We start from the raw sequence: 27,888 nt of genomic DNA on the forward strand, positions 1-27,888 counted from the left end.
GCATCGGTAGCAGCTCATATGTCGAATTGTATTGAATGTATCAATAATTTGAAATATAAAAAAATCCAAATAAATAAGTTTGTATGAAAAGAAACTCCAGTTTTTTATTCTACCGCCACGCTTTGTAAAATCTGGGGTATTTAAAAAATTAAATCCCGAGTAGAATAAAGGAATCGAGAAAAAAGCAAGCGAGTGCAAAGGGTTAATACTCTGAAAGATAGGAGGAGAGGAAAAGGACCCTTACCTTTGATGCCTGAGCAAGTGGGTTCTCAGGGAAAATGGGAAGACATGTTTTCACAGATTACCATTCCACAGGGGGCGGGGAGAATGTGACTTTCTTTCCAATTCGTGTGTGATGGGAACAGAATTCTCCCAAATGAAACCGTCATTAGCAATAACAATATTTGCAGCAAAATTTTCTAAATGCAGGAAAAAGGTAATAATTCTTTTTCACTTAAAGAATGGGTACATGGTAGGGGGCATGTACCTTGGTTGCTGGCACATCTCCAGTAGGGGGTGTGTAGGAGGCAGCTAATCGATGTTTCTCTCTCATCGATGTTTCTAACACTATCCCTCTTCCCTTCCTCACTGTAAAAAAATCAATAAAATATTAAAAATATTCTTAACTATCTCAAAGTACAATTTGATCCTTTAAATAATTACAATAGGACAAAATGACCTGGTTGTGATGTTACTTTCAGCTTTCAAATAGAGGACAAGGTTTTCCTCTAGATTTATGTTTTGTATTTTAAACCAAGTAGGAAATGAAGATTTAAGTCCTAAAGAAGGCCTCAGTCAGTTTGCAATAATGACGTGTGAAATGAAGAAGAGAATAAATTGCGTTTTTTGAAGAGAAATGAATTCTTTAGATCCCCGAGATCCAGTTCAAGATGCATTCCTGTTGAGTGTACAAGTATCTGTTGTACCCCAAGTATTGCCACTTCACTGAAACGTAAACATTGATCATCGTGTTTTCCAACAGACCTCACTAGACAGTTTACATTTCTGTTTAGAGTGTCATTTTCTCTTATTGAGTACATTGCTAGAATTCTCATTCTTTGATGATACAGACTAAAGACAAAAGAGACACTGGTGTCTGTGTATATATTGTGAGTATGTACCTCTGAGGCAGGCTGTGAGTTTGGCAAATAAAAATGAAGTTCAAGGAACACAGTGACCTTTAAGTGTAAATGTTGCCTTCTGACATTTAAGCAGACAAAAAGAGTCATAAAGGGTTTATCTATAGCTCAACTCTCTTGGTTCAAGCAGGCATTCTGTAACCAACACTCATGTGAGTAGTAACACAGCAAAAGCAGGCTTTCCCAGATTATCAGTTAGAAACTGTATTGGCAGCAAGTTAGCTGAGCTTTTAAGGATGTCCAATTCATTTCTTCAGGAATGGTGCTTTCAGAATGATTTGATCTAAGGCACTTACTGCTTATGGTTACTTATTATTTGTTGAGTCTAGTTTGAGACTTAATGTTTTTAAACTTTGAGGTGTTTTAAGTGTTTGTTCTTTTTTATGATACTTTTTGTGTGTTTGCTATTGAGGAAAACTGACACTTGTTTTGGGTTGTTTTTAATATAGAAATCAAGCCAGCAAAAGTACTGCTTTGCAGTCTCACCACAGATCTAATAGCAAGGACATCCAGAACCTAAGTGTGGGTCTGCCCCGGGCTGAAGAAGGTCTACCCGCTAGTGAAAGCTTCCTCAATGGAAACCTTGCTGGAGCTACTCTTAGCCCCATGCACACCAAAACCTATCAAGCAAGCAGCCAGCCTGGGTCCACCAGCAAAGATCTTACCAACAACAACTTAACACACCTTCTCAGCCCAAAAGAAACCAAGTCAAAGTCTGAGTTTGATTTCAATATTGACCCAAAGCCTTCAGAAGGCCCGGGCACAAAGTACCTCAAGTCAAACACCAGATCACAGCAGAACCGGCACTCATTTATGGAAAGCTCTCAGAGCAAAGCCGGGACACTGCAGCCCAGTGAAAAGCAGAGTCGACACAGCTACATTGACACCATTCCCCAGTCCTCTAGAAGTCCTTCCTACCGGACCAAGACGAAAAGCCACGGGGCATTGAGTGACTCCAAGTCTGTGAGCAACCTTTCCGAATCCAGGGCCCAAATTGCAGAGTCCAGCACCAATAGGTACTTCCCCTCCAGCTGCTTGGACTTGAACTCTCCAACCAGTCCAACCCCCACCAGACACAGCGACACAAGAACTTTGCTCAGCCCCTCGGGGAGAAATAACCGAAGTGAGGGCACTCTGGACTCACGCCGAACCACAGCCAGGCATTCAAAAACGATGGACGAATTGAAGCTACCAGACCACGTGGACAGCAGCCATTCTCATTCGTTGTCTGCACCTCATGAATCCTTTTCTTATGGACTGGGCTACACCAGCCCCTTCTCCTCCCAACAGCGTCCACATAGACATTCCATGTATGTGACCCGGGACAAAGTGAGAGCCAAAGGCTTGGACGGAAGCTTGAGCGTAGGGCAAGGGATGGCAGCCAGAGCCAACAGCCTGCAGCTCTTATCACCCCAGGTACAGCTGAGGGCCGTGACCTGGTCTGTTGGTTCACCATGGGAAGGTGGTACCGGGGTAAATAGGGTCAGTCTGCAATTTTCCCTATTACAAGAGTGTACTTGCTTGAAACGAGGCATTAGGGAAGCAATACTTGAAGAACTAAAATATGTTAAAAAAGAATTGAATTATTTAACCCAATTGTTGAGTACTCAGAACTCAAAGCTTGGTTTCAGAAATCTGTTTTCTTAAATGTTCCTTTCTGGCATATTTTGTTGAGAGCATCCTATTTAGATTTATTATAGAATTCATTGGCTATTTGGGTTAGTTTTTAATTTTCTCAAAATTCAGTAAGAATTCATGGGAATTTTTCTCTGACTCCAAACCACTTTTGCTAAGACCTTATTCAATATCTTAACCAAATTGAAAAGTTTGAAATTTATGTAGAACCATAGAGAAATTTAACATCAGGCCAGGATAAGTGTTAATAGTTGGTCTTTGGATTGTTTTTTAAATCTCAAGGCAATGCTTTTAGCATAATACTTGCTCCATCTTATTGATCTTCACCCTCTAGAACTGATACCTGTTTAAAAGAGCAGCATTCTTGCAGCAGAACACAGTTTGGAGTAGTTTTATTTTTATTATATTTTCGTGATATTAAACATTCACCTGCATCAAAGAAATGAAGGTGGAGAAAAGCCAATGTCAGAAGGGGATGAGTTTCATGTAGGGAAAGTCTTCCCCATTTAGAAGTTACGCAAATAGGCATATGTAAGAACTCCAGATAATATGGACGGAAAATGTCATGCGAGGCTTAGCAAGATGATTGGCAGTAACCAGCAGTCACAGTCACAGTCACAGTCACAGTCACAGTCACAGTCTGTGTAGCAAGGTAGCTAAGAGCTCAGCTGGGAAACCCCGCAGACCCGGGTTTATATCCCAGTTCTACAATGTGCTTCAAACCGTGAATTTGGAAAAGTGATACAATCTCTCTGTGCCTCAGATTCCTCATCTGGGTGTTGTTGTGAGGATTAAAGACAGTGCATAAAGCACCATGCCCAGGGCTCAGCACAGAGTAAATGTTGAACAAATTTTAGTTGTTGCTGCTTCTGTGATGGTGGGGGCTATTCTTTAGACATGGAACACCTTCTCTGTGCTGGGTATTCTCAGGCACTCAGAAGAGTCTGAGGTAGGGTTCTTGCCCTTGAGAAACTTATCTTCTCTCAGGGAAGATTAAATTATACATAACCATGGACTAATTAGGAACTACATTCCTATGGCACTGGCTATAAATAGGAGTTGAGAACAGGGAGAGAGCATTGTGATCAGGAGCAGTCAGAAATGACTTTAGGGGCAACTAAAGGTCTTGCTGTGAGCTAGGGTGTAGAGAGAGTTTTGTAGAGAGAATGAAGAAGTGTTAGGCATTCATTCAGCGAGGCACCATGATTGGCTCTAATTAGAAAGATGAAAAAGATGTGGTCCCTGCCCTTTTAGAGTATGAGGGTTGTACACTTGCCAACATATAGCTCATTATAATACTGTTTGGGTGAGTGCCTGCGCTGTACGAGAGATGTGTGTGCTATAGAGGCCAAGGAACCTCTCAAGTCAGGCAGGGGCTTGTGGGAAGCCCCCAGGGGAGGTGTTACCTAAGCAGAGACTTCTGGGACTTAACTAGGGTAAGACAATGGAGTCAGCATCAGGAAAGAGGCTAGAAGGGAAGGTGGAAAAGAACAAGGAAGAGGAGAGTAAGAGAGACATTAAATAGCATGGTGTGCTGTGGGGATCACAACGTGTTCCACCTTGCTGGAACGGAAATGAAACATTTCGGGTGGCTTTTGCAATAATGTAAGCCTGAGGTGAGGAGAGAATGTTCTGGACTGTCAATGCCAGTAGGAAAAACAGAAAGAGTGGGTCTCAAAGACTCCTCAGAAGTAGAAACAAGGGGACTTGTGAATTGAAGGACAGAACAGAGGAAAAGGAAAGCCTTCAGGGTTGCTTTTCTAGGAGCTCCTTTTCAGAGTAGAAGAGAGGACTTTTGAAGCCATTGAATTCAACCCCTTCATTTTACAATGAGCATGCTGAGGCTCCTGAATGTTTACTGGGTTGTCCAAGTTTACTAATTCAGAGCAGAGCTGGGATCATGAGGCAATGTCCAGGTCCCTAGCCAGCACTCTTTACTGTTTCATGCTGACATCTTGAGGTCGAAGTGACCCCTGGTCTCCACGAGGTTGGAAAGACCGTCAGGTGCCCAGGAGAGAGGAGGAGCAAGAGATATGATGATTAGAGTCAGAGCAGTGGTAGTAGGCTCCCCCAAGGAACCCCTCTAGAGAGGAGAAAAGCTCTAGGGCCTACAAAGATCTCTAGAGCCTGGTAGATACCCATAGACATTAAGGTCAAACCCAGGTAAAACTTGCTAGCACTAAGCATAGTGTAAACAGAGAAGTAGTAAGAAAAACAAAAAGTTTGAACTTGAAAAGTAGACTGACTTTTTGAGAGTTCCAGAAAAAAAATACTTAGAACATGGTGAAAATAAACTAATTATAAATAGTTACTGTAGGCTAAGCACAGATACAACTGTTACTAAAAGTTAGGTCCAGTTCAGGATGTACAGTGCCAACCTGCAAGACAGTACAACTTTAAAGGCACAAAGATGACAGACAGCTTGACAATAACTAAATCTGTGGATAAATGAGGGGAATCACTCTCTTATAAAATGTTGTGGCTATGTTTAAGAGTATGGGGACTGGACTGGCACTGTCATTTAAGAGTTTAGGTTAGATGTAAATAATTTGTTCTCTAAAATACTTTTTATAGAGGCATTTGTAAACAATACAGGTGATAACATTCATATGAGATTTTGTCATAAAGTAGAAAGAAGAATGGCTGCTTGGATGATTTCCTGCTAAGAATTCATTCATAGTACATTTGGGGAGTGAAAAGGAAAAAGAGAGACTCAGATTTTAAATTTTAAATGTTTTTGATACATCACATAAGGCTCATGATAATACACAATGCAGCTAACTCCTCTTAATGGCTTTGTAATTTTGTTCCTTAATCTTTTTATCTGAGAGTAGAAAATGCTGCTTTTCCCCTCCTTGAACACCACTGTGGACCAATGCTGCTCTTAGCTTGTGAATCACTTCCTTGAGAGAAATAGGTAGTGTCTCCTGAGACGACCAGTGTTGTAATTATGGTTAAGGAAGTATATGAGATATGAGTACTGCTATCCTAGAGAAGATTCAGAAGAGAACTTAAGTACATAAACTACAGTAGTTAGAGAAATTTAAGACAGAAATGATTAAGAGTATTTATTCTATTCCTTGATATATCCAAAGAACTTTAGTTTTCATCTGCATATGCCATATAAATTCTTCATGAAAAATAATTTTGGATCTGCACAGTACTTTTTGGCGAACTCAGCCTAAAATCTGCTAGAGAATTTTTGAATTAAGTAATAGAATCTCTCATTAGAGTGCTGAACAGAACCATGGCCATCTAGATATTAGGAAGATCATTTTCTTTGTTTTTAATAATTAATTGAACTATTTTCAGAATAATTCATTCCCTGCTCGCCTTAACTTTAATGAGAATTTCACTTTCCATCTGTGTGACAGTTGTTTGACTTACTTTACATTCATCAGATGACTTTTACAGGACAATTTATGTTTTAGCCAACTAACATTTTTTCTTTCAATCAGTTTAGGTACTGGTTATACCAAATAAAGCCCATGGCAATTTAGGTGATTTTCATAATTTATAAGGACACTCTTATTAATCCTTTTCAATTTGACTTTCAGCCTGGGGAACAGCTCCCTCCAGAGATGACTGTGGCAAGATCTTCCGTTAAAGAACCCTCCAGAGAAGGCAACTCTGCATTCCACACGCGGCAGAAATCTGAGGTCTGAGTTCTCCAGAGTTGCTACCTTATATGATAATGCCTGTCTGTAAAGATTGGTCATTCAGAATCATTACAACCTATCTTTTAAAATTTATCCATACCCAGTCTCCCACAAATAATTTGAACTGACTTATAAAGTAGTTTTCCTCATGCCATAAATCTGTTTTCTTTTAAAAAGACCCTGGAGTGCTATTCTAAATTCACAGGTCTTTTACTTTATATAAACCTGTTTCCTCTCTCAGGGTGGAGCATATCATGACCCCCACTCTGATGATGGCACTGCCCCTAAAGAAAATAGACATCTGTACAATGATCCTGTTCCAAGGAGAGTTGGCAGCTTCTACCGAGGTAAGCCTGACCCCTGACGCCCAAAAGGGTCCTCTCTCTGCCCCTCACTATACCTACAGCCCATACCCTCCCCTACATTTCACTGCCCTGGCTTCAGGTCAGTGTGATTCACCTGCCCTGTCGCCTTGCAATGCTTCTCCCGGCTTCAGGTCCCGCTGTCTAATTTGAGGTCCTCGGAGCTTCTGACTTGGGTTATTTAAGTAGTCTTCCTATTTCCAAGGTCACCATCAAAACAGTCTCTGGAATGACCCTTCTGAAGCTGTGTTCTGACCACACCATTCATTGATTTAATTCAGTGATAAAATAATTACTGATATCACCTGTATGCCTGGAATTTTTCTAGTTTAGAACATGGCAATGAACATGACTGTTGAAGGTCTTCAACCTCACATCATCATGGGAAGAGAGCAGCACTAAATGTAATAATTATATAGAGCAATAAAGGTAATACATGCTACAGGGGAAAAAAAATAGAACAAGGCAACCCATTGCCCCCCACCACCTCATCCACAGTCCTCTATCTCTCACCTTCTGAGAGTCTTCTGCCAGCTTCTCATTGGCATCAAGACAAAAATCTGAATTCTCTAAGATGGCATTTCAGACTTCCCATCCCCTGACCCCACTATCCTTTTCAGCTGCTCCGCTTCCTCTCTGGTGACCAGCCTGTGGTACGCATGCATGCCACACCCTCCTCTGGCCTGAAACTCACTCCTCCCACTGCTTGGATAACTTGTTTCTGTCCTTTTTAAGATTCTACTGTGAGGTTCTTTGCAGTGTGATGTCTTCCCTGCCCACCCAGACAAAGTGTTTCCTCCCCTGTTCCACCCACGATTCCTTGTTTAGGCCTCTAACATGACACAGACCACATGGTACTGCTTCTTTGTCTGTATTTCTCTCTCGCAAGATTGTGCAGCTCTTTATCTTTTCCTCTTTCACCCTCATTGACTAGCATACTGCCTGGCAGTTTCATTAATATTTGTTGATTGAAGGAAAGAAAATCTTAAAATCTTGCACAGCCTTAAAATGCACTTCAGTGTTTAATAGAATCTAAAACAGATGCTTTGGGGGCCTGTATGGATTTAGGAGATGCTGACAGAGAAAGGCATCCTCTTTGAGGAGTTCCTGGGGAGCTTTAGCCTATAGCAAGCCCATCAGGGTGGGGCAAGGTCCTGGGTTTGGGAGGCTCAGCTTTTCAAAACCTTCCACACACACCCATACCCACATTGCCTGGCTTCTCACTATTGTGCTAATTAGGGAGGACAGCTGGAAAGGGGCAGGAATTGGGGGGTGTGGAATGGACAGCTGCTTGGTCATTTTAACCAGGAACCCGAGCTAAATAAATACATACAAGTGTTATTCAGGACTAAATGTATATTGAATGACTAGGCTACTCTGTTTTCTCCTAGCCCCACCTTTGAAAAAAGCATAAGGCATTGAATATACTTTTTTAAAAAATATATATTTTTATTGATTTCAGAGAGGAAGGGAGAGGGAGAGAGAGAGAGGACATCAATGATGAGAGAGAATTATTGATTGGCTGCCTCCTGAACCCTCCCCACCCCCCTACCCCCCCACCACCCCCACTGGGGATCGAGCCCGCAACCCGGGCATATGCCCTTGGCCAGAATCGAACCTGAGACCCTTTAGTCTGCAGGCCGACGCTCTATACGCTGAGCCAAACTGGCTAGGGCTGAATAGACCTTTTAATGTACTCTTTTTTCATGCCATGGTTATTTTAGAATCTTATGGGATTAAAATTTTAATTCAGATTAAAGTTACTTAAAACAAAATCTTGTAGAATACATGAGCAAAAGCCTTTCCTTCTATCACTTTAAGTTTTACTTCCAAAATGAGCCATGTTATTTCTGTAGATGTCTGTGGAATATACTTTAATATAAAATGTTAACAAAATTCTAATTAATGAATCTGGATCCACAGTTTTATTTTGCTTGCAAGTAAATTAAATTAGATAATATCAGCAAAGCCCCTCATTTGTCTACCTGATAATCCACTTTTTTATTTTAGAAAGTGTACAAATAGAAAAGATTTAACTAAGTGAACATCTAGAGACAGCTGCCATTTCAATAATCTTACTAAATCTAATTGGATAAAGATTTAGTGGTATCACTGAAATGATAGATGTTTCTAGAATACTTCATTGTACTGGTCAAGAGTCAAGTGAAATGGTGTCATTTATCTTGATATCCAGCCTGTATATTCTTTTTGTGATGAAATTTGCAATATGTTTTGATTTATGACCAAGCTTAGAAATTGACAGAAAAAAATAGTAACCCTCACCCAAAAAGCAGAAAAGTATTTACTCAAGTACAATTTGGTTTTTCTTTGTTTATTCCTGGATTGAGAACTTACAGAAAAAGTTGTATTCTTGTGCAAGTAACCAAATTTCTTTGGGATTTAGTTAAAAAATATATAATTGATGCTGCCTCCAAAATGTCAAGACTTAAATGGTAGTTTGTATGTTCCAGCACACATATTGTTAAAAATCACTTCAAACTAAGGATAGGTTTTGCATAGTTGGGTTTTATTTATGTGAGAAAAAATACAATGGAGTAACTTGAATACTGCTTTGACCAAAACAGTACTACATCAGTGACTTTCTTTATCTAGTGCCATCTCCACGTCCAGATAATTCTTTCCATGAGAATAATGTGTCAGCCAGAGTTTCTTCCCTGCCTTCAGATAGCAGTTCAGGAACTACCCACTCAAAAAGACAACCAGCATTCGAAACATGGTAAGGCTTTTGGTTTGTTTCTACCCTTATTTTTTCTAACTGGAGATTTGAGATTTTAAAGAAATTCTAGATAAACATTTAGCATTCTTTCTCGTGCTAGGCCTTTCTTTCTCAAGAGAGATTGTTTGATAAGGAAAATGTGACCTGTCATTATTTGTAATGGTTTATTTCAAATGCAGCATTTGTATTAAATATCATGTAAAAGAAAAAAAAATCTCCTGGCGCAGTAAATACCTCATAAGTCTTTCATTGCGTTCTTCTGATATGATTGATGTCTTTCACTGTCTCCTCTTTTGTTGTATTGAATCATGTAGCAGACACTTTGCTTAGCAGTTTGTATACACTATTGTATTCAGTTCTCACAGTCAGTCTTTGAAGTAGGGTTGGCTCCCACAATACAGATGAGGAAACCACAGCTTAAAAAAGGTAAGGAGCTTGTTGGGTGCTGGACAGCCAGTAACAGGAGCCAGGATCTAGTCCTACATGGATTCTGACTCCACAGCTTGTATCTTTCATCTCTATGCCAACTTACTTTTTTAAAGATATACACATATATATTTCAGAGAGAAAGAGAGAGGTCGAAACATCAATGATGAGAGACAATCAGCAATCAGCTGCCTTCTGCATGCCCCACACTGGGGATTGAGCCCGAAACAGTCATGTGCCCTGACTGGGAATTGAACCATGATTTTCTGGTTATAGGTCGATGCTCAACCACTGCACCATGCCTGGCCAGGCCCAACTTACTTTTTTCATGATAAAAAGAGAAATGGGGAAACAATTGTGTATGGTACCACAAAAGTGTTATAGTAGCCAGACATTAAAATGTGCCAACTTTGCTAACTTTTATCTTCTTGTGTCATATGTAATAAAAATTTAGGGAGACTATAATGTATATCAAGTCTCAGAGGATATGTCTGGAAGTAAGGACTTTTTGAAAATAGTAATGTGGACTTTGTATTCTCAGCTGCCCAGAAAGACTGCCCAGAATCCAGATGTGAAGGGCACTTATGTGTACTTCATAGAACTACCTACCAAGTTTTCCACCAGTAGAATAAAACGGTGCATTGCTGTAACACACTGAATTTAGAATGAGACCAGTCTGTCAGAGAGCCCATCTCTGGTATTGGCAGAAGTCACAGAGGGGCTTAGGTCAGTTCTCCTAACCCTGTGTGGTTTCACAATTTGGACCCTGTTGGCAGGGTTATTTTGAGGTTTCATTGTTACTGTGCCCAATGGTGAAAATAACTTATTATTTTTTTGTTCTCTTAATCCTCACCCGAGGATATTTTTCCACTGATTTTGAGAGAAAGTGTAAGGGAGGGGGAGAGACAGAGAAACATCAATGTAAGAGAGAGAGATAGATTGGTTGCCTCCCGCATGTGCCCCGACCAGGGCTGTAGATTGAGCCTGCAGCTGAGGTACATGCCCTTGACCAGAATCAAACCTGGGGCCCTTTAGTCTGAGGGCCAATGCTCTATCCACTGAGACAAACCCGTTTGGGCAATTATTTTAAAACAATAATAAAAGCTATTTTTAAAGCTATAAATACTTTTTCTTTTATAAGCACACTTTACATCCATTGCTTTATTTATAAAATAAGAGTCTTAACATTAGTGACGACTAAGAGGGTAGACTTTGGAAATAGAGTACCTTGATTAATGTCACTTCCTGGCCATGTGACTTTGACATCTTTTCCCTCATCTGTAAAATAGGGCTAGGAAGAGCATTTCCTTCACAGGGTTAGTGATGATTAACTGGGTTAAAACATCAAAAGCATCTAGAGCAATAACTTCTTAATTTCAGCAGTGTTTACCATTCATGTCCTCTAACTTCAGTATGACTGGTCAGGTGTCTCCCTTCCATTTACTTTGCTGACAAACTTTGGTACATTCTTTCTTTATGTGACTGTAGACAAGATCTCCTATACATTAACCTGGGAGCACAGTTGCAACTTACTTTAATTATCAGCATTGACAGTTTTCAAGTGTGGCTTTAACAAGACTTGAGAATAGTGTCTAAATTATGAGAATGTGGAATTACAGAAAAAATTGGTTTTCCTCTTGTTCATTGCCTAATGAATTAGTGATGGTTTAAAAGAGTATCAATTACAGATTAACAGAGTCCTGTGAAAATTAGGTAGATCAGATCAAAACTGAGTCCAAATGTGGTATAAGTGGTACTCACAACATACTGCTTCTGTCTTTTTGATAATCAGTTTGAGTAGAGCTTGTTTAGACCTGGGAATGTGTGGAAACCTGAAAACAGTTCTAAAAAATTAGAGACACAATTGGGACATTGAACTTTAGACAAGTTTCCATTGAGTCATCTGTACTCTGCTGCTAGTACTGGGAGGCTTGAGAGAGTTCCAGATCATTGGTGATGGATTTCAGTATTCTTTTGTTCCCGTTGCCCCTCCTGATATTGCTGCTATAATATTTCTTCATGCATCATATCTAACTTAGTCTAAGTCATTTGTTAAGCTTGACTTGTCTTGATGTTTTTTTCTTAAATAATCTCATTTTTTTCACCATACTGTGTATATTTGAAAGAAATGCAGTTTGATAATTGTTACAAAAAAACAGTGAATTGCTGTTTCTAAATTACTACTTTCCTAAGGGCAGTCTGTTTCTCCTTGATAGTAGTACTTTACATTTCTTTGGGGAAGAGAATGTTTCTACAGGGTATGCATTTTTGTAATGAAAAAAAATAATCAAGCTGCTATGTCTTATTATAAGTAATAAATAGATATTGTAGTATACTATCCAGAATGGTTATTCTGGCCATCTCAGCTACCTAGAATCCATATTTATAAAAATAGGATGCTTTTAATTTGCTTAATGTATAAATAAGTTTAGAAAGCCTGCTGTCAAAAATGGGCTAAAAATTGATGCTTAAAATAGTAAACCAAATTAATGAGAAATCCCAGTGAAGAATTGCTGTCACTCACTTGCATAATCCCAGGCTTTTTCTTCTTGTAGAGTTATTAATATATTGGTGTCCATTATTGCTTGCCATCCTAAGTCACAAAATTATTCACTGATTTTCTCTTCTCAAACATTACTGACCACTCTATTGACACTGCCAGAGGAGGGAAGGTGGCAAGGAAAGTGTTACAGAGTAATTAATGCCCCTCTCCTCTTCAGTTCACCTTCCTGCTGCTCCCAGAAGGATTATGCTGAAGACTCTGATGTCTGACCCTGTCAAACCTGTGGGGCTCCTGCCTGGAGTCTGTGAGCAGCTTGAAGTCACACTCCTTGTTTTATTTTCCTCTGTAGTTCCAACACCTAGCACAGGGCCTCGCACATACAAAGTACTCTGTAAATGTTGGTTGACTTTGATTCAGTCGGTTTTAATTCATTCCCTTTTTTAGGTGAGTCTTTTGAATTCTCTCTTTCCTCTTGACCAGTTAGAGAAATAGCTGTTGTGTAAGATAACACTTGAGTCCCGAGACTGTTCAGGAAGCAGACTGTTACCCCCGCACCATCATCACCTCTCACCTCCGCCATTTTATTAACCCTGGATAATGTGCCAGGTGGCTAGCTGGGTGGTCCTTAAAGTTCCTGTCCCTGAAATTTATGTGATCACCCACTTGCCCTTCTCTTGTGCTGCTCCTCTTGGACCCATCTATTGTTATACAATTAGCTCAACTCAGCACATAACTGCACAGGGTTGACAATTCAAATTTGAGCTATATTATGGGGCGCACTCTTACCCATTGGGTGCAGTACTGGTTCTAAATGTTTAAGTCTCTCTCTTCATTCTTTGTTCCACACAGCTTTTCAGGGCCTGTGTTCTTTTCAGGGCTTCTCTCCATCTCTGTCTCTCTCTGAGTCTCTCCCCTAGGCTTTTCTACCTTGGGTTTCTCTGTTAATTCTCTGTATGTGTATGTTTCAGTGTAGCTTCTCATTCTCTCCCACCTGGGCTGTTTCTGACTTCCTCCTGTGTCTTTTGTGATGCATGTACACCCACACTTCACTCCTAGCTTCCATCCTCTAATTCAAGGGTAATTTTTTTCTGTTTTGGCCCCTGGGATCTCTCCCTGCCTGGATCTTGGCCCCACCACCTCTGCTCAGGTTCAGTTTGAAGATGTTTTCCTCGTAATTCTCCCCCCGCCCTCCAGGCTCTAATTTATCCAGTGTCTCTGAAAAAATGCTGCAGAGGGGCTTTGATTCAGCTTCCCTGTGTTTGGGTCACAAGGAACAACAGACACTGGCTTTTTGTCCTGCTCCTTCTCTTTCGTTAGCCTCTTCTGCCCCATCTTCTCACTTCCACCTTATTACATAGACTCTTCTTCCCATCTCACATCCTGCTCCCTCCTCCTCCTAGGACCAGTGTCTCAAGCCTTCACTTCCTCTCTTGTCAGCATTAGCATTCTTTTTTTCTTTTTTTGCCAGCATTAGCATCCTTATAGTAACATCCATTCCCTTCCTGGGGTTGCAGTCATGATGAAAGTGCCCCTCTTAAAGATTGGCAGAAAGCACTTTTACTACTGACCCTCAACAGTTCTTTGAGATTTTGTTAGACTTTCTGGTTGGTAAAATCTTCTACTTATTCATCTGAATACTGTGCTGTGCAGACCCCATTATGGAAGGATATAAGGTATATTATAAGCAAATAATTATTTAACCTCTGGAAGTTGCAGAACATTAAAAATAGCATTGCTGGTTGGACTAGGTGCTCTCTGAGGTTCCTTTCAATCCTAAGGGTCCTGCTTTTGTGGTTCCGATAGCAAACTACGCTGGTTCTGCTGTTTCTTAGAACCCTCACATGACTGAATGTTGTGGCCTAGAATTGAGTTTAGGGTAGTCTGTCTTTAGGCTTCATGCAAGAGGGTTTAATCTCCTTACTCTCAAAAGTACTTGCCATAAGAAAGTATGATCGAAATCCCAGTCTGTCCTTAGGACAACAATGTTTTCCCCAGCACCACAACACTGCATGTAAAGAATTTTTAACTTTTCATTTATTTCATTCTCACCCATTCCACCCTGTCTGAAGTTTTTCAGCTTTCTAAATTGTAAATCATTCAGAGTTCCAATACTAGTCATTTTATTGGTTGTGCTGTATTATAAAACTGTCATTTCAGAAGTTGGGACTTTCGATGTTGTTTAAAATTGCAGGTCCTAATGAGTTTCAGGAACACCTGTGCCTGCAGTACATGCTTTTACTTCCTTGGGATTCCCGTTAACTTTTAGGCTAAACACTTTAGAAGAAATTATCATTGCTCCTTTAAACAGTCATGGTTTTTAGTTCCTGTTCTCTCTCTCTCTCTCTCTCTCTCTCTCTCTCTCTCTCTCTCTCTCTCTCTCTCTCTCTCTCTTTCTCTCTCCCCCTCCCTCCCTCCTTCCCTCCCTCACTCCCTCCCTCCCTCCCTCCCCATATATATATATATATATATATATATATATATATATATATATGTCCACCCTTGTTGTCTTTGATCTTGGGTTCTTGGCTTTTCAAGTCAAACATTTTTTGTCTTTTCTAAAATCTTTTTATTACACTGCAGTACATTTGGTATTGAAATTAAAAAGAAGGAATGGTAAATAACCAAAATAATTCTCTTACCCAGAGATAATAGCTGTTAAGATTTTATTTTATTTCTTTCTGCCTTTTTAAAAAAGTATGTATATGTAAACACATATTCCTTTTTAAAAAATACAGCTAGGCTCATATTATGTAGAAAGTTTTGAATCGTGCTACTTTCACTTAATATTTGAATGTTTGGGGATATTTTTACTATAGTTGATTTCTAATTTCATTCCACTGTGATCTGAGATGCCTGATATGATTTCAATCTTCTTGAACTTGTAGAAACTTGTTTTGTGTCCTAACATGGGGTCTATCTTTGTGAATGACCCATGTGCACTTGAGAAGAATGCATATTCTGCTGCGTTGGGGTGAAATGTTCTATAAATGTCAATTAAATCCATATGATCCAGTGTGTCCTTTAGAGTCACTGTTTCCTTGTTAAGTTTTTGTCTGGAAGATCTATCCAGTGAAGTCGGTGGGGTGTTAAAGTCCCCTACTATGACTGTATTGTTGTCTCTCCCTTAAAGTCCTCTAGAAGTTTTTTACTATATTTAGGTGCTCCTATATTGGGTACATATGTGTTTACCAGGGTTATGTCCTCTTGTTGGATTGATCCCTTTAGTATTATGTAGTGACCTTTGTTGTCTCTTGTGATGGCCTTCATTTTGAAGTCTATTTTGTTGGATATGAGTATTGCTACTCCAGATTTTTTTCTTTTCCATTTGCATGGAAAAAATTTTCCATCCCTTCACTCTCATCCTGTATGTGTCTTTTGCTCAGAGATGGGTTTCCTGCGGACAGCATATAGTTGGGCCATGTTTTTGTATCAATTCCAATATCAATTTCAGTGCCTTTTGATTGGAGTATTTAATCCGTTTACATTTAAGGTTATTATTGATAAGTGCTTATTTATTGCCATTTTAATTCTGTATGCCTAGGTTTCTCTCTGTATTTCTTCTTCTCATTACAGACAGCAGTCCTTGTAGCATTTCTTGTAATGCTGGCTTGTTGGTGATGTACTCCTTTAGCCTTTTTTTTTAATTTTTTGGTCCGGGAAGCTCTTTATTTGACCATCTATTTTGAATGATAGCCTTGCTGGATAGAGTAATCTTGGTTTCAGATCCTTGCTTTCCATTACCTTGAGTACTTCATGCCATTCCCTTCTGGCCTGTAGAGTTTCTGATGAGAAATCAGGTGCCAGCATTATTGGAGCTCCTTTGTAGGTAACAGTTTGCTTTTCTCTTGCTGCCTTTAAGATTCTCTCTTTGTCTTTAATTTTTGGTATTTCAATTATGAGGTGTGTAGATGTTGGCCTTTTGGGTTCTTCTTGCTGGGGTTCTCTGTGCCTCCTGGATTTGTGTGACTTTTTCCTTTACCAGGTTAGGGAAGTTTTCTTCCATTATTTCAGACACATTCTCTATCCCTTCCTCCCTTTCTGCCTCTTCTGGCATACCTGCTATTCAAACATTGTTATGTTTCATGTTGTCCCACAGCTCCCTTAAGCTGTCCTCCTGTTTTTTGTGTGTGTTTTTTTTCTTTTTGGTTCTGAGTGATTTTTTTCAACCCTGTCTTCTAATTCACTGATTCAATTCCCAACTTCCCCTAATCTGCTGTGTATTCCTTACAATGTGTTCTTTATTTGTGCTATGTTATTCTTTATTTCTGTTTTCATAGTTACTATATCTTTTCTCATGCTGTTGAGCATCTTTACCATCATTATTCTGAACTCTGTATCAGATAAATTTCTTATCTCTGCTTCATTGATCTCTTCTTCTGGAGAATTCTCTTATTCTCTAATTTGGGAGTTGTTTCTTTGCCTCCTCATTTTGGCTGCCTGTTTGGGTTTGTGACTATGTATTAGGTAGATCTGTTATGCCTCTCAATCTCTAGTGCAGGAAAGTGTCAAATGCTGTTTCTGACTGATTAGATCAGGCAAAGATTCAAAGCCTCCAGAGACCACCTCAGTCTACAGAATGATAGGATTTTATCTTAAACTAGTGACCCGGTGCATGGATTCATGCACATTGAAAGGAAATTAATTAGAAGGTGGCCGGTGGGGTGGGACTGGGAGTGGGTTCCCTCTAGCAAGGGGTCCCTCGGCCTGGTCTGTGGGGATCGGGCTGAAACTGGCTCTCCGACATCCCCTGAGGGGTCCCGGAGTATAAGAGGGCACTCTGCAAAGTTGCCATCATACAGGGTGTGGAATGCAAATGCAAGTGTGCAGTAAACCAGATTTGGGGCCAACAGTGCCCCAGCAACAACATAACCCACGGCTGAAGGTGGAATCGTGTGGTTCCATGAGGAATTGGGCTCCCTCCTCTCTGGTTTTGGGGTGAGTCACCCAAGAACCGCTGCTGCCAAGTCACTGCAGCTCGGCAGCTCCTGTGTTGAGCATCTGCCCCCTGGTGGTCAGTGTGTGTCATAATGACCAGTCGGATGGTCGGACACTTAGCATATTAGCCTTTTATATAAATAAACTAGAGGCCCAGTGCACGAAATTCATGCACATGGGGTGGGGTGGGGGTGTCCCTCAGCCCAGCCTGCACCCTCTCCAATCTGGGTTCCCTCTCACAATCCAGGACTGCTGGCTCCCAACCACTCACCTGCCTGCCTGCCTGCCTGATTGCCCCTAACCGCTTCTGCCTGCAAGCCTGATCACCCCCTAACCACTCCCCTGCCAGCCTGATTGACGCCTAACTGCTCCCCGGCCAGCCCGATGGCCCCTAACTGCCCTCCCCTGCAGGCCTGGTTGCCCCCAACTGCCCTCCCCTGCAGGCCTGGTCGCCCCCAACTTCCCTCCCCTGCTGGCCTGGTCACCCCTAACTGCTCTCCCTTGCAGGCCTGGTCCCTCCCCCCAACTGTCCTCCCCTGCTGGCCTGGTTGCCCACAACTGCCCTCCTCTGCTGGCCATCTTGTGGTGGCCATCTTGTGTCCACCAGGGGGCGGCCATCTTTGACCACATGGGGGCGGTCATCTTGTGTGTTGGAGTGATGGTCAATTTGCATATTACCTCTTTTTTAGATAGGATTGCCCTCAGGCAACCATCCATAGGTGTGACAAGAGGCTTTTTCTTCAACACTGTGGGGCAATTTCTTCTACCTGGAGGCTAATTATTATTCTCAGTCTCTTAATGGGCCTGAACAACTCCATACCATGGAGCAAGGTGTTTTCCAATAGGGTGGATCAACTGTCTTACCCCAGGCAAGGTCACCTGTATAGCAAATGTCTGTGAGAAAGATGATCTCTGCAATGTGATGGAATGACTCAGCACAAGAAACCAGGGTGTCTGCCATTGGAGTTCTAACCCCAGAGCCCCAAATCATGACTTCTGCTCATACAGCTCCAGTCCACTCTTCCCTCCCTCTGCCAGAGCACAAGGTGATGGCTTGACAGGAAATTTTGTTGTTAGCCTTTTGAGGGTGCCTGAATTCCCAGCTATCTCTCCCTGGCAGGCAGCAATTCTGCTGCTTTTCACAGCCAGATGTTACATGGGTACCCTTCTGAGTTGTGGTGCTCTCTGCTGGGAGCCCCAGCTTGGCGATTAGACCCCGGAGTTTTCAGTGGCAACCCCCCACTCCTGAGATATCTCTCTGGAACTTCAGTTGCTGTCTGTGGGTGCCTGTCCACCCCTTTTGTGCCTCCGTCCCTCCTATCAGTCTCTATGTGGTCTCCACTTTCAGTCCTTGGGTATCAGGGTTCTCTCCAGGGAGTCTTCTGTTGATTATTTAGGAAATTTTTCTGTAATTTAGTTGTAATTTCAGTTTGGACCTGGAAGCATATCTGTGCAGCGTTCACTTACTCCACCGCCATTTTTAATCCCAAGTCTTCACTTAGTATTGTAGTTTGAATATTCCTTCATATTAGTGAAAATTCTTTGACATTGTGATTTATTTTTAATTGCTTTGTGGTATTTTCTATAATCGTTTATAGAGATGTTTTCTGCCTTCACACATATTTAATCAAGTAAAAGATGCTGCTTTGCTCGTGTTTTCCTAGATGTTCTAGTAACTTCTTTACAGTTAGGTGTTCTAAAACCATAAATATGAATAAACTGTGTCACCGTTAATGTTTCTACTCTTGATTTTAGGGAATAGTTAGCAGAAGGAATCCAATCATTTGAGAAAGTGGTTTTCCACAGTCATATAGATATTCAAATGTAAAATAGAGCAAATAAAATGTGCCTTTTTGAAAAATAAAACCAGTTGAGTTGCTTTTTAAAGACTGTAAGTTAAGTAATATATGGCCTCTATTAACATACAGGTAACCAACTTTTTGGGGCCAAGGTATCTTGTTTGCTGTCTCTGAATATTTCTATTTGTATTAAAATACCTGGATAGTATCTGAAGCATAATGCCAGTGTTTTCAATTAGAGGCTTTTTTTTCTGGAAGAGTGCTTTGTATTAAGCATTTTTCCTATCCAAATTTTTCTTACCTTATCTATTTTTATTTAGTACTAGAGGCCCAGTGCACAGATTCGTGCACCAGTGGGGTCATTCGGTCATTCAGTCACTTAGGCTTTTATATATGTAGATTAACTTATAAATATAAGATTTTTATAAAGGAATTTTCCAGCTTCAGGCATTTTTTACTTTTATTTATAACTAGAGGCCCTGTGCACCGATGGGGTCCCTTGGCCTGGCCTGCACCCTCTCACAATCCAGGACCCCTCAGGGTATGTTAGAGAGCCAGTTTTGGCCCGATCCCTGCAGGCCAGGCAGAGGGACTCCACTGGTGCATAAATCCGTGCACCGGGCCTCTAGTATGCATATAAGATCTTTGATTAATCTCTTCCTGCCCTCCCCTCTCCCCCTTTCCCTCTGAGATTCATCAGTCTATTCATGTTTCCATGCCTATGGTTTCTGCTCCTGTGTGAGCATCTGTCCCCTAGTGGTTAGTGCACGTCATAGCTACTGGCCAGTTGGCTGGTCAGCCAGTTGGCCAGTCACTTAGGCTTTTATATAGAGAGATGTTTCTGTAGCAGCATTGATTTTGTTTATTTCTTTTTCATGTTCAGTACCTTGGCAAGCCACTAATAATGAACTTGTCAAGCTGGTTTTAAGAAGGTAAATAGAAAAATGAAGATAATGAAAATGTTTCTGCTCTTTCCCTTGGAGGGTTGCAGAAAAGGCATTCTTTAGACCATGTGTTTTTTAGACTCCTAATTCTGAGGTTTTCAACAGCATGAAAATGGTCCTGCAGCAGAGTTACAGATCATTTGTAATAATGCTCAAATTGCTAGTTGGAATGAGTCTGTGCCAAAGGCTAATCATTAGCCATGGTTGATTAGATTCAGTTCCTCCTGTGCTTTTTAGTCGCTTTACCTATGTGATTGAATCTTCATGGTTATTTGAACCAGATGTCATGCATTTTTCATATTCATTATATTTGTCATAGAATGGTAGGAGAATGATTGAAAAATCAATATGATAAAAATGTCTTCCCATTTAGGAAAGGTCCTGAAAACATTAGTCATTCCGAACAACTCAAAGAAAAGGAAAAACAAGGTTTTTTCAGGTCAATGAAAAAGAAGAAGAAGAAATCTCAAACAGTAAGTAGATGGCTAATTTCTATATATGGTACAATGACAGACGAGTCTGTGTTAGTCAATGGGTACTTTACATTTTGTATGTGGCAATCAATGTGAATGATTTTTTTGAGATCTTACATGCATGCACTGTATATGTTTCTCAAATTCTATACAACTGTCCTTTTGTCACAGAGCCTCCTTTAGACTCAACAGAATCTCTTCAGGAATAGAAGAAATTTAATTTGGATGAGAGAGAACACTTTAAGCCTCTCTCAATAAATGTCGTATCTATGTGGATTTGTAGTCATGTAAAACCTATGAAACTACAGGATTTATTTCTCTCTGGGGGTTAACAATATGTGGAAACTCAGTAAATGGTTTTGTTTTATTTTTAAATCTGAAAAGTTATAACTAACCATCATTCATTATTCTCCCTTGGCTGGTTATCTAATTCCCATGTTGACAAGTGCACTTCTGGGCTGCAGAGTCACCAAGAGGAAATAGTATTTGACATTTCAGGGCTTGCTTTAGTAGGAAGACATGTATATGCTGTTACTGAACTGTGAAATAGAATGAGTCTTAGCTCCTGGGAGCCCTCTGCCTGAACCCAGGGCTGGCTCCATGGAACCGTGCACATTACATCATTGAACCATGCAAGCAAGGATTCTGCTGGTTAGTGACATGAGAAAACATGGGGAAGCCAGACCTCCAGTTCAGCGGGTACTTCTTTACCCACGTGAGGCCTGCTTCCCCCTTTGCTTTATGGCATCTTCCAGACTACGCAATGTTGAGTGGATCATTTTAAATTACTTTGTTTCTAGTTTTACTTCATACATGATTGACTCTCATTTATTTAGAAAGGTAAAAAGATTCAAGGATTATGAGTCAGTGGTTAGTAAAGATGAAATAGATGATAGTATCAAAGAATAATAGCTGAAGTAAGGATTGTTTACTTCACAGATGTTCTAGAAGTATTGGTAATCCTTCTAGATTACCTTTCTAGATTATTCTTTCACTTGCTTGTTTGTTGAATTTATATATTTCATTATAAAATAAATATGAGCTCATTACAGAAAAATTGAGAAAAAATGATCATTTCTAATCTTATCACTCTATTACAACTAGTATTAGGATTTTGGTATAATTCCTCTTAGCTTTTTAGCCTATAGATATGTTTATGGGGAAAGGTGGTTTTTTAGTTTATTTTTAATAATAGTAATCATTCTAGTACAATTTTGTATTCTGGTTTTTAATAGTATATCTATGTATCAATAAGCACAACATTTATGTGCTACACAAATTTTATTATCTTCATTTTAGTGGCTGCATGATATTCCTGAAGTGTTTATTTTTTTTTAAACTGCCTTATCTCTAACTGAAACTCACTTAAAGCAGAATTTCAAGTCAAAATGTCGCTGGATGAACAAAACAGACTTAATTTAAAGTAGAAAAGCTCAAAATATTTAAAGTGCTAATAAAATAACACTTTTATCATTGCCTATAGAACATTTGTCTATCATGAACATTGAACTTAGACTACCTCCTCATAACCACTCTTACTTTTATTTTGATGTGTTTGTTCTTGACCTCAGGTCTATAGCCACTTGTGAGGTGGTTAAATGGAAGAAAGTGGCAAAAACAAAGGAATTGAAGGTGTTTTGTATATAGATTTGGATTTTGATGTCTGTCTGTCTTAGACCAACATTAAATTGAAAGCCCCAGCTCATTGTGGCCTAAGTCAAGTATATACACACACACACATGTTGATTGACTCTATTATTCAGGATCTGGTTCAAATTTTAGATGTTGAAATAGTATAGGTTAAGAGAAATAGGAAAATTATTCTCTAACATCCTCTCCACTTGAACGTACTTTTTAAAGGTTTTCATATATTTTCTTTTTTTTAATGTTTTTATTTATTTCAGAGGAGGGGAAAGGGAGAGAGGGATAGAAACATCAATTATGAGAGAGAATCATTGATCAGCTGCCTCCTGCACTCCCCCTACTGGAGACTGAGCCTGCAACCCAGGCATGTACCCCAACAAGAATGTAACCATGACCTCCTGGTTCATGGGTGGACGCTCAACCACTGAGTCACACCAGCTGGGCTATACATTTCATTTTTGGTCTGTAAAGTAACTTCAAAATATCTCTGTACAGGTCACAGTGCCTTAAGCCTTGCAAACCAAAAGTTTTTTGTACCTCTTATTTTTTAGTTAAAAAGAAAAAGTTTTTAAGGACTTGGGTATCTAGCGTAAGATTTCCAAAGAGCACTTAGTATATCCTGCTAGACCTCAGCCTCCTAAGCCAAGCATTTTATTAACTCAGTCCCCTTCACATGAACAGAAATAGAATTAAAGTTAGATTTTTCCACTTTCTAGAACTCAGCCAAAGGTAACCAAGCTTTGAAAGATTGAATGCTTTGTAGCATTTGCATAAGGTTCAAGAAAGGGGAAATCTGATGCCCGGGGCACACACAGAAACAGGACATTTTAAAGCCTCCATGGATCCTAAATCTAGTTTCACCCTTTTATTTTGCTGATATAGGAACTACCCAGGCAAGTTGAGACCTGCCCGAAGTTGCACTATCAGTTGAGAGAACTAGAGGCGGGTTCTCCTATCTAGCAGGCCCAGGCTCAGTCCCTGCCACCAGCCCCATCTCTGTGGAGAGCCTTAGACCACTTGTTCTTTGGGGCTCTCTTGTGGCCTCCTTAGTGATGCAAGTTAAACTCTTTCCTGGGAGCCCATCATGGGAACAAGAAACTTCATGGGCTATTTTACTTAGATGTTCTCATACATGCAGCCGTAAAAGATGATCGGAATGCCTTCATATGCATTCTACTTCTCTGAGAACTGAGATAACCACAACAGGGAAAAGTGGTGCCAAAAAAATAATTTTATATTATAAAGGTGCCTGCTTTGACTCAAGCAAATCTGGAAGCCGCCTTGGGAAATCTGGCTTCAGTTCCAAATCCAGAGAGTTACATAAGCCCTCAGAGCATATGGTGATTGCCAACTTGGTAGTTGTACCCAAGTTAGTATCTATCTCAACTGGTAATCATGCTTCAATTTAAAGACTGAACTTTCTGTTTCTTCACTGTGAAATCCCGTATTCTGAATTGCACCAGATATTTTCCATGAGAGGCATATTTCTAACAGCCTAGAACTAGGCTTCTTCCTTGAAGGTAGAATCCTGCAACAGTGGTCTTCACCTTCCAAGTGATGTGTTCTGGTTTACGAGTTGACCATGTTCAAAGGGTCTGCAGTATCTTTTTTTTTTCCTAATAGGCAGATTGCATGGTAGATTATTTAATTGCAGAAGTCTTCTCTAGCAATTAGGAAGAGATTGAAGTTCATCAATAGCTCTTTAAACACAATTCTTAATAATAATTATATTTCTGATAATAAGCCCTTAAGTGTTTTGTAAGCTTAATGTGAATGATGTGTGTAGGTTTCTAGGCATCCCTTCAGTAGGTATTGATCATGACCACATGTTTTCCATATATGTAGAAGTTTTTGACATGTCTTAATTACATTGTTGGCATCTTCATGTCCAGGTGAGAAATGACACAATACCCCCTCTAGATACACACATAGCACAGGCATTCTGTCAGTGACTGTTAATATTTAACAATTTAAGGGCTCCCAAAGGGCTAGAAGTTTCAGTAAGAACATCTTTTTTTCTTTTCTTTTGCAATTAGTTTATTTGTATCTTATATTGCAGACAGATTCCACCAACGGGGAGAATCCAAGCATCAAGAAATCCCTCTTTCCTCTTTTTAATTCAAAGAATCATTTAAAGCATAGTTCTTCTTTGAAAAAGCTTCCTGTAGTCACTCCACCCATGGTACCCATTTTTACGTATGGTAGCCCTGAAAACTGCTCCAGTAAACTTGTTTTACTGATGACAACAGCATGTCTTTTATTTTCATGGGGTCATATTCTCTTTGTGCTAGTTAAGTACCTGAGCCAGTTCCATAAATTCACTGAGATATAAATTATTTGCCATTCTGGATATTCTGAATTAGTTAAAGAGGTTGAAGTATAAAAGGCTATTGAGCAAACAAACTAGTGAAAGGCTAGTTTGGGTTGTCTAATTAGCCAATTGTTGGCAGACAGCTTTCATAAAACCCCTTATTTCCTGTAAAGAAATCTATTAACACTTATAATTCACAAATGTCTTTTTGTTTGGCTCACAGTTTGTTAACACTTGGTTGGCCGTTTATTTCTTTGAAACCAAGTTGAATTGACCAAATTGAGTGAGCTAGCTGGCTCCATGAAAAAAACAGCTTCTGTTAGTTGGTAATTTGTTTTTTTTCTTGCCTGGCTCTAGCTTTTGCTGGTCACTGGGTTAAAGCCAGGGCTTTTGTTTGGCATTTGAGTTACTCTACTGTGTTCACCAAAATTGGTGAATGGACCAGTTGCATTCATGTGGAATTTGTGACACAAATTTCCAGCATTTTCATCATGCATAATTCTAGACCCAGATTCTTAACTGGGCAATGTCTTGTTATTATGATTCAAACATACTTTTCCACTTTGCTACCCTTTAAACCTGCTAGACTTCTTTGAGTACCACCAAACACAGTGTCTGGATCATTTTCCCAGCAGGAACAAATTTTTGTTTTATTGAACTGGTTCATAACCTAACTGCAATGTGGAATGAGGATACGACAGCAATTCCTGGTACAGCCCAATTTAACTGCTCTCTCTTACAGCGACTAAAACTAACAGCATGGGAATGCTTTAAAGGTTGAGGTTTTAACAAAGCTGCATGACATCTGCCAATTTTTCCTAATGCAGGGAAAATTATTAAGAGGGCAGCAGAATTTAACTGGCATCACTTGCATTGTGAACATTGGGAGAGTTTGGGTTTATCTTTTTTATTTTTTTTTCTTGGGTTTTTTGGGGGGTGTTTCTTGAGGAGGGTTGAGTTTTGGTTTGATTTGATTTGCTTTTGTTCTCCTCTTGGGTGTGGTTGCATATCTTAGTTAGGCTTATTGGTGTGCTGATTGAGTCCTTGTCTATATCCTGCTCTAGGTGCCCAATTCTGAAGGCCCTGATCTTCTGACATTGCAGAAAGCCATTCACTCTAACACCACAACTGGCAGACCAAAGGAGTGGCGTCCTGAGAAGATCTCTGATCTACAGCCTCAAGTGAGTGGCCAGGCATCACTCCTAGACTCTTAGTCTGCAGCGATCGTCTCTCCTAATTGGAGGGGGCGTAGTTGAAAAATGTAGTCTGTCAATGTTTCAACAAGTATTAACATCTCCCCAGAATATCCAGGTGTATCTTGGGGGTCCAGATGGATCTTGCATCAGTGAGCCTTGTCCTAGGGGAAAAAAGTAATCTTCCATTAGACTTCACCTAGCTGGGGGTTGGGGTGGGGATGGGATTAAAGGATTAATAAGACATGGCCCAGCCCACGAATACTTTATGGCCTAGGAGAGATAGAAAATCTATAAATAACCATAATTGGTGGAAAAAGTGAGGTATGCCATAAAATGTAAGGGTAGGTGAGAAGAGGTGGTGGGAAGATTAAAGGTTTCATTAAAGGTGGTAATATATAAATTGGGCTTTGAAAGACTGATACAATAAACTTTCTTGAAAGAATATTTAAAGTTTTGAAATCCATACTATATTTTTAATGTTTTTTTATTGATTTCAGAGAGGAAGGGAGAGGGAGAGAGAGATAGAAACATCAGTGATGAGAGAGAATCATCGCTAGGCTGCCTCCTGCATGCCTCACACAGGGGATCGAGCCCACAACCCGGACATGTGCCCCAACCGGGAATCGAACCATGACCTCTGGTTCATAGGTCTCTGCTCAACCCCTGAGCCACGCCAGCAAGGCATAGGCTTTTTTATTAAAGAAAAATAACTCAAATCTTGTCTGGAAAAGAACAAAAGAACAGATAAGGTTGGATTAGGCCCTCCTTCTCCCTAGGGCCCACCCTCTCTGGCTCCATGAAGTCATCTCAGATCTGCTCGTTTCCTCCCAGCTTTCCAGTCTACCCTACATACACTCTCATCTTGTCTTCCAGAGCCAGCCATTAAAATCATTGCGCAAGCTGTTGCATCTCTCTTCAGCTTCCAATCACCCGGCTACTGGGGACCCTCGCTTCCAGCCCTTAACACCTCAACAAGTCAAAAATGCCTTCTCGGAAATTCGGATTCACTCCCTGGCCCAGGCCTCTGGCACGAGCAGTAACATCCGACAGGAGCCCACACCAAAGGGCAGGCCAGCCCTTCAGCTGCCAGGTCAGATGGACCCTGGTTGGCACGTGTCCTCTGTGACCCGGAGTGCCACAGAAGGGCCTTCCTACTCTGAACAGCTGGGAGCCAAGAGTGGGCCAAATGGGCACCCTTATAACAGAACAAATCGGTCTCGAATGCCAAATCTAAATGATTTAAAAGAGACGGCCTTGTAATGTGTGCTTGGGGTGGGGGTGGGGGTGGGGGGGGACAAGCCAGTTGGGAGGGGAGGGAAAGGGTTGGAGGGTGGGATGGGAAATGGGCTGGGCCAGAGTGGTAAGCCAGTATTTTCAGCTTTATGAAAGTGTGTGCAATATCGTATGTGTGGAGCCATCTGGCTCCTCACGGCCACAAATGCTAGTCAGGGATCTTAGAGCCACAGGAGTTCCTTAGGGATTGCCAGTCTCCACGGGTCTTGTGCGAGCATGGATAGGGTATGCCATTGAGGAAGAAAACATTCTTGCCAGTTTCTCCCCTACATTTCAGCTGTAGTGCAATCCCTGTTGAACTTGGGAAAGCCAGGATGTGTTCTGGCACTGCAAGGAAAAGAAAAATCCGTGTTGACCGATGCCCTTACCACAAATTTTTTTCTGCCTAGACTAAATGTGGGGTTTATTGTAATCCAGGAGTATCCCTTTGAAGGGTTAGTAGATGAACTAATTGTATGTCTTAAATTGTTTTCTAAACTTCCATATTTGATAGGATTTGTAACATTTATTTATAATTAATTAATATTGTACTGTTATAATCATACCTTTTATGTTACATGTAAAGTTATTTTGAGCTGTTTGGAACATTGTGAAGCAGTGGGACAGCTACAGTAGTTTCTATAAAAACTAAACAGTAACATTTATATATTGCATCAGGAGTACTTTATTCTATATATAAATATATATATATATGATAAATATGTGTCTGTTTTATAAATATAATCATTTAAAGAAAGTATCGTTATGACACTCTGCCATATTTTTATACATTTGTAATATGAAGTGAGTATTATACTTCTTATCAAGGGAGTTGAATTGTGGCGATATGTGA

The 27,888-nt window shown here is 40.3% G+C and overlaps 1 protein-coding gene across 2 annotated transcripts in view; it reads left to right on the forward strand.

Moving 5' to 3' along the window:
* The window catches only part of CDKL5 (cyclin dependent kinase like 5), a gene marked incomplete at its 3' end in the record, with an annotated part of 159,246 nt that extends 132,223 nt beyond the window's left edge, over positions 1–27,023 (forward strand). The window contains exons 13-20 of one of the 2 annotated variants that reach the window (XM_079764375.1): positions 1,589–2,555; positions 6,332–6,433; positions 6,675–6,780; positions 9,409–9,532; positions 20,513–20,612; positions 24,316–24,438; positions 25,632–25,748; positions 26,637–27,023. In XM_079764375.1, the coding sequence (XP_079620501.1) occupies positions 1,589–2,555; positions 6,332–6,433; positions 6,675–6,780; positions 9,409–9,532; positions 20,513–20,612; positions 24,316–24,438; positions 25,632–25,748; positions 26,637–27,023 (2,026 nt within the window). The remainder of the gene's footprint in view (positions 1–1,588; positions 2,556–6,331; positions 6,434–6,674; positions 6,781–9,408; positions 9,533–20,512; positions 20,613–24,315; positions 24,439–25,631; positions 25,749–26,636) is intronic. The other variant, XM_079764376.1, reaches the window with a different exon arrangement.
* Positions 27,024–27,888: the final 865 nt, after the last annotated feature.

Source organism: Cnephaeus nilssonii (genome assembly GCF_951640355.1).
Source record: "Cnephaeus nilssonii genome assembly, chromosome: X".
Taxonomy (NCBI): domain Eukaryota; kingdom Metazoa; phylum Chordata; class Mammalia; order Chiroptera; family Vespertilionidae; genus Cnephaeus; species Cnephaeus nilssonii.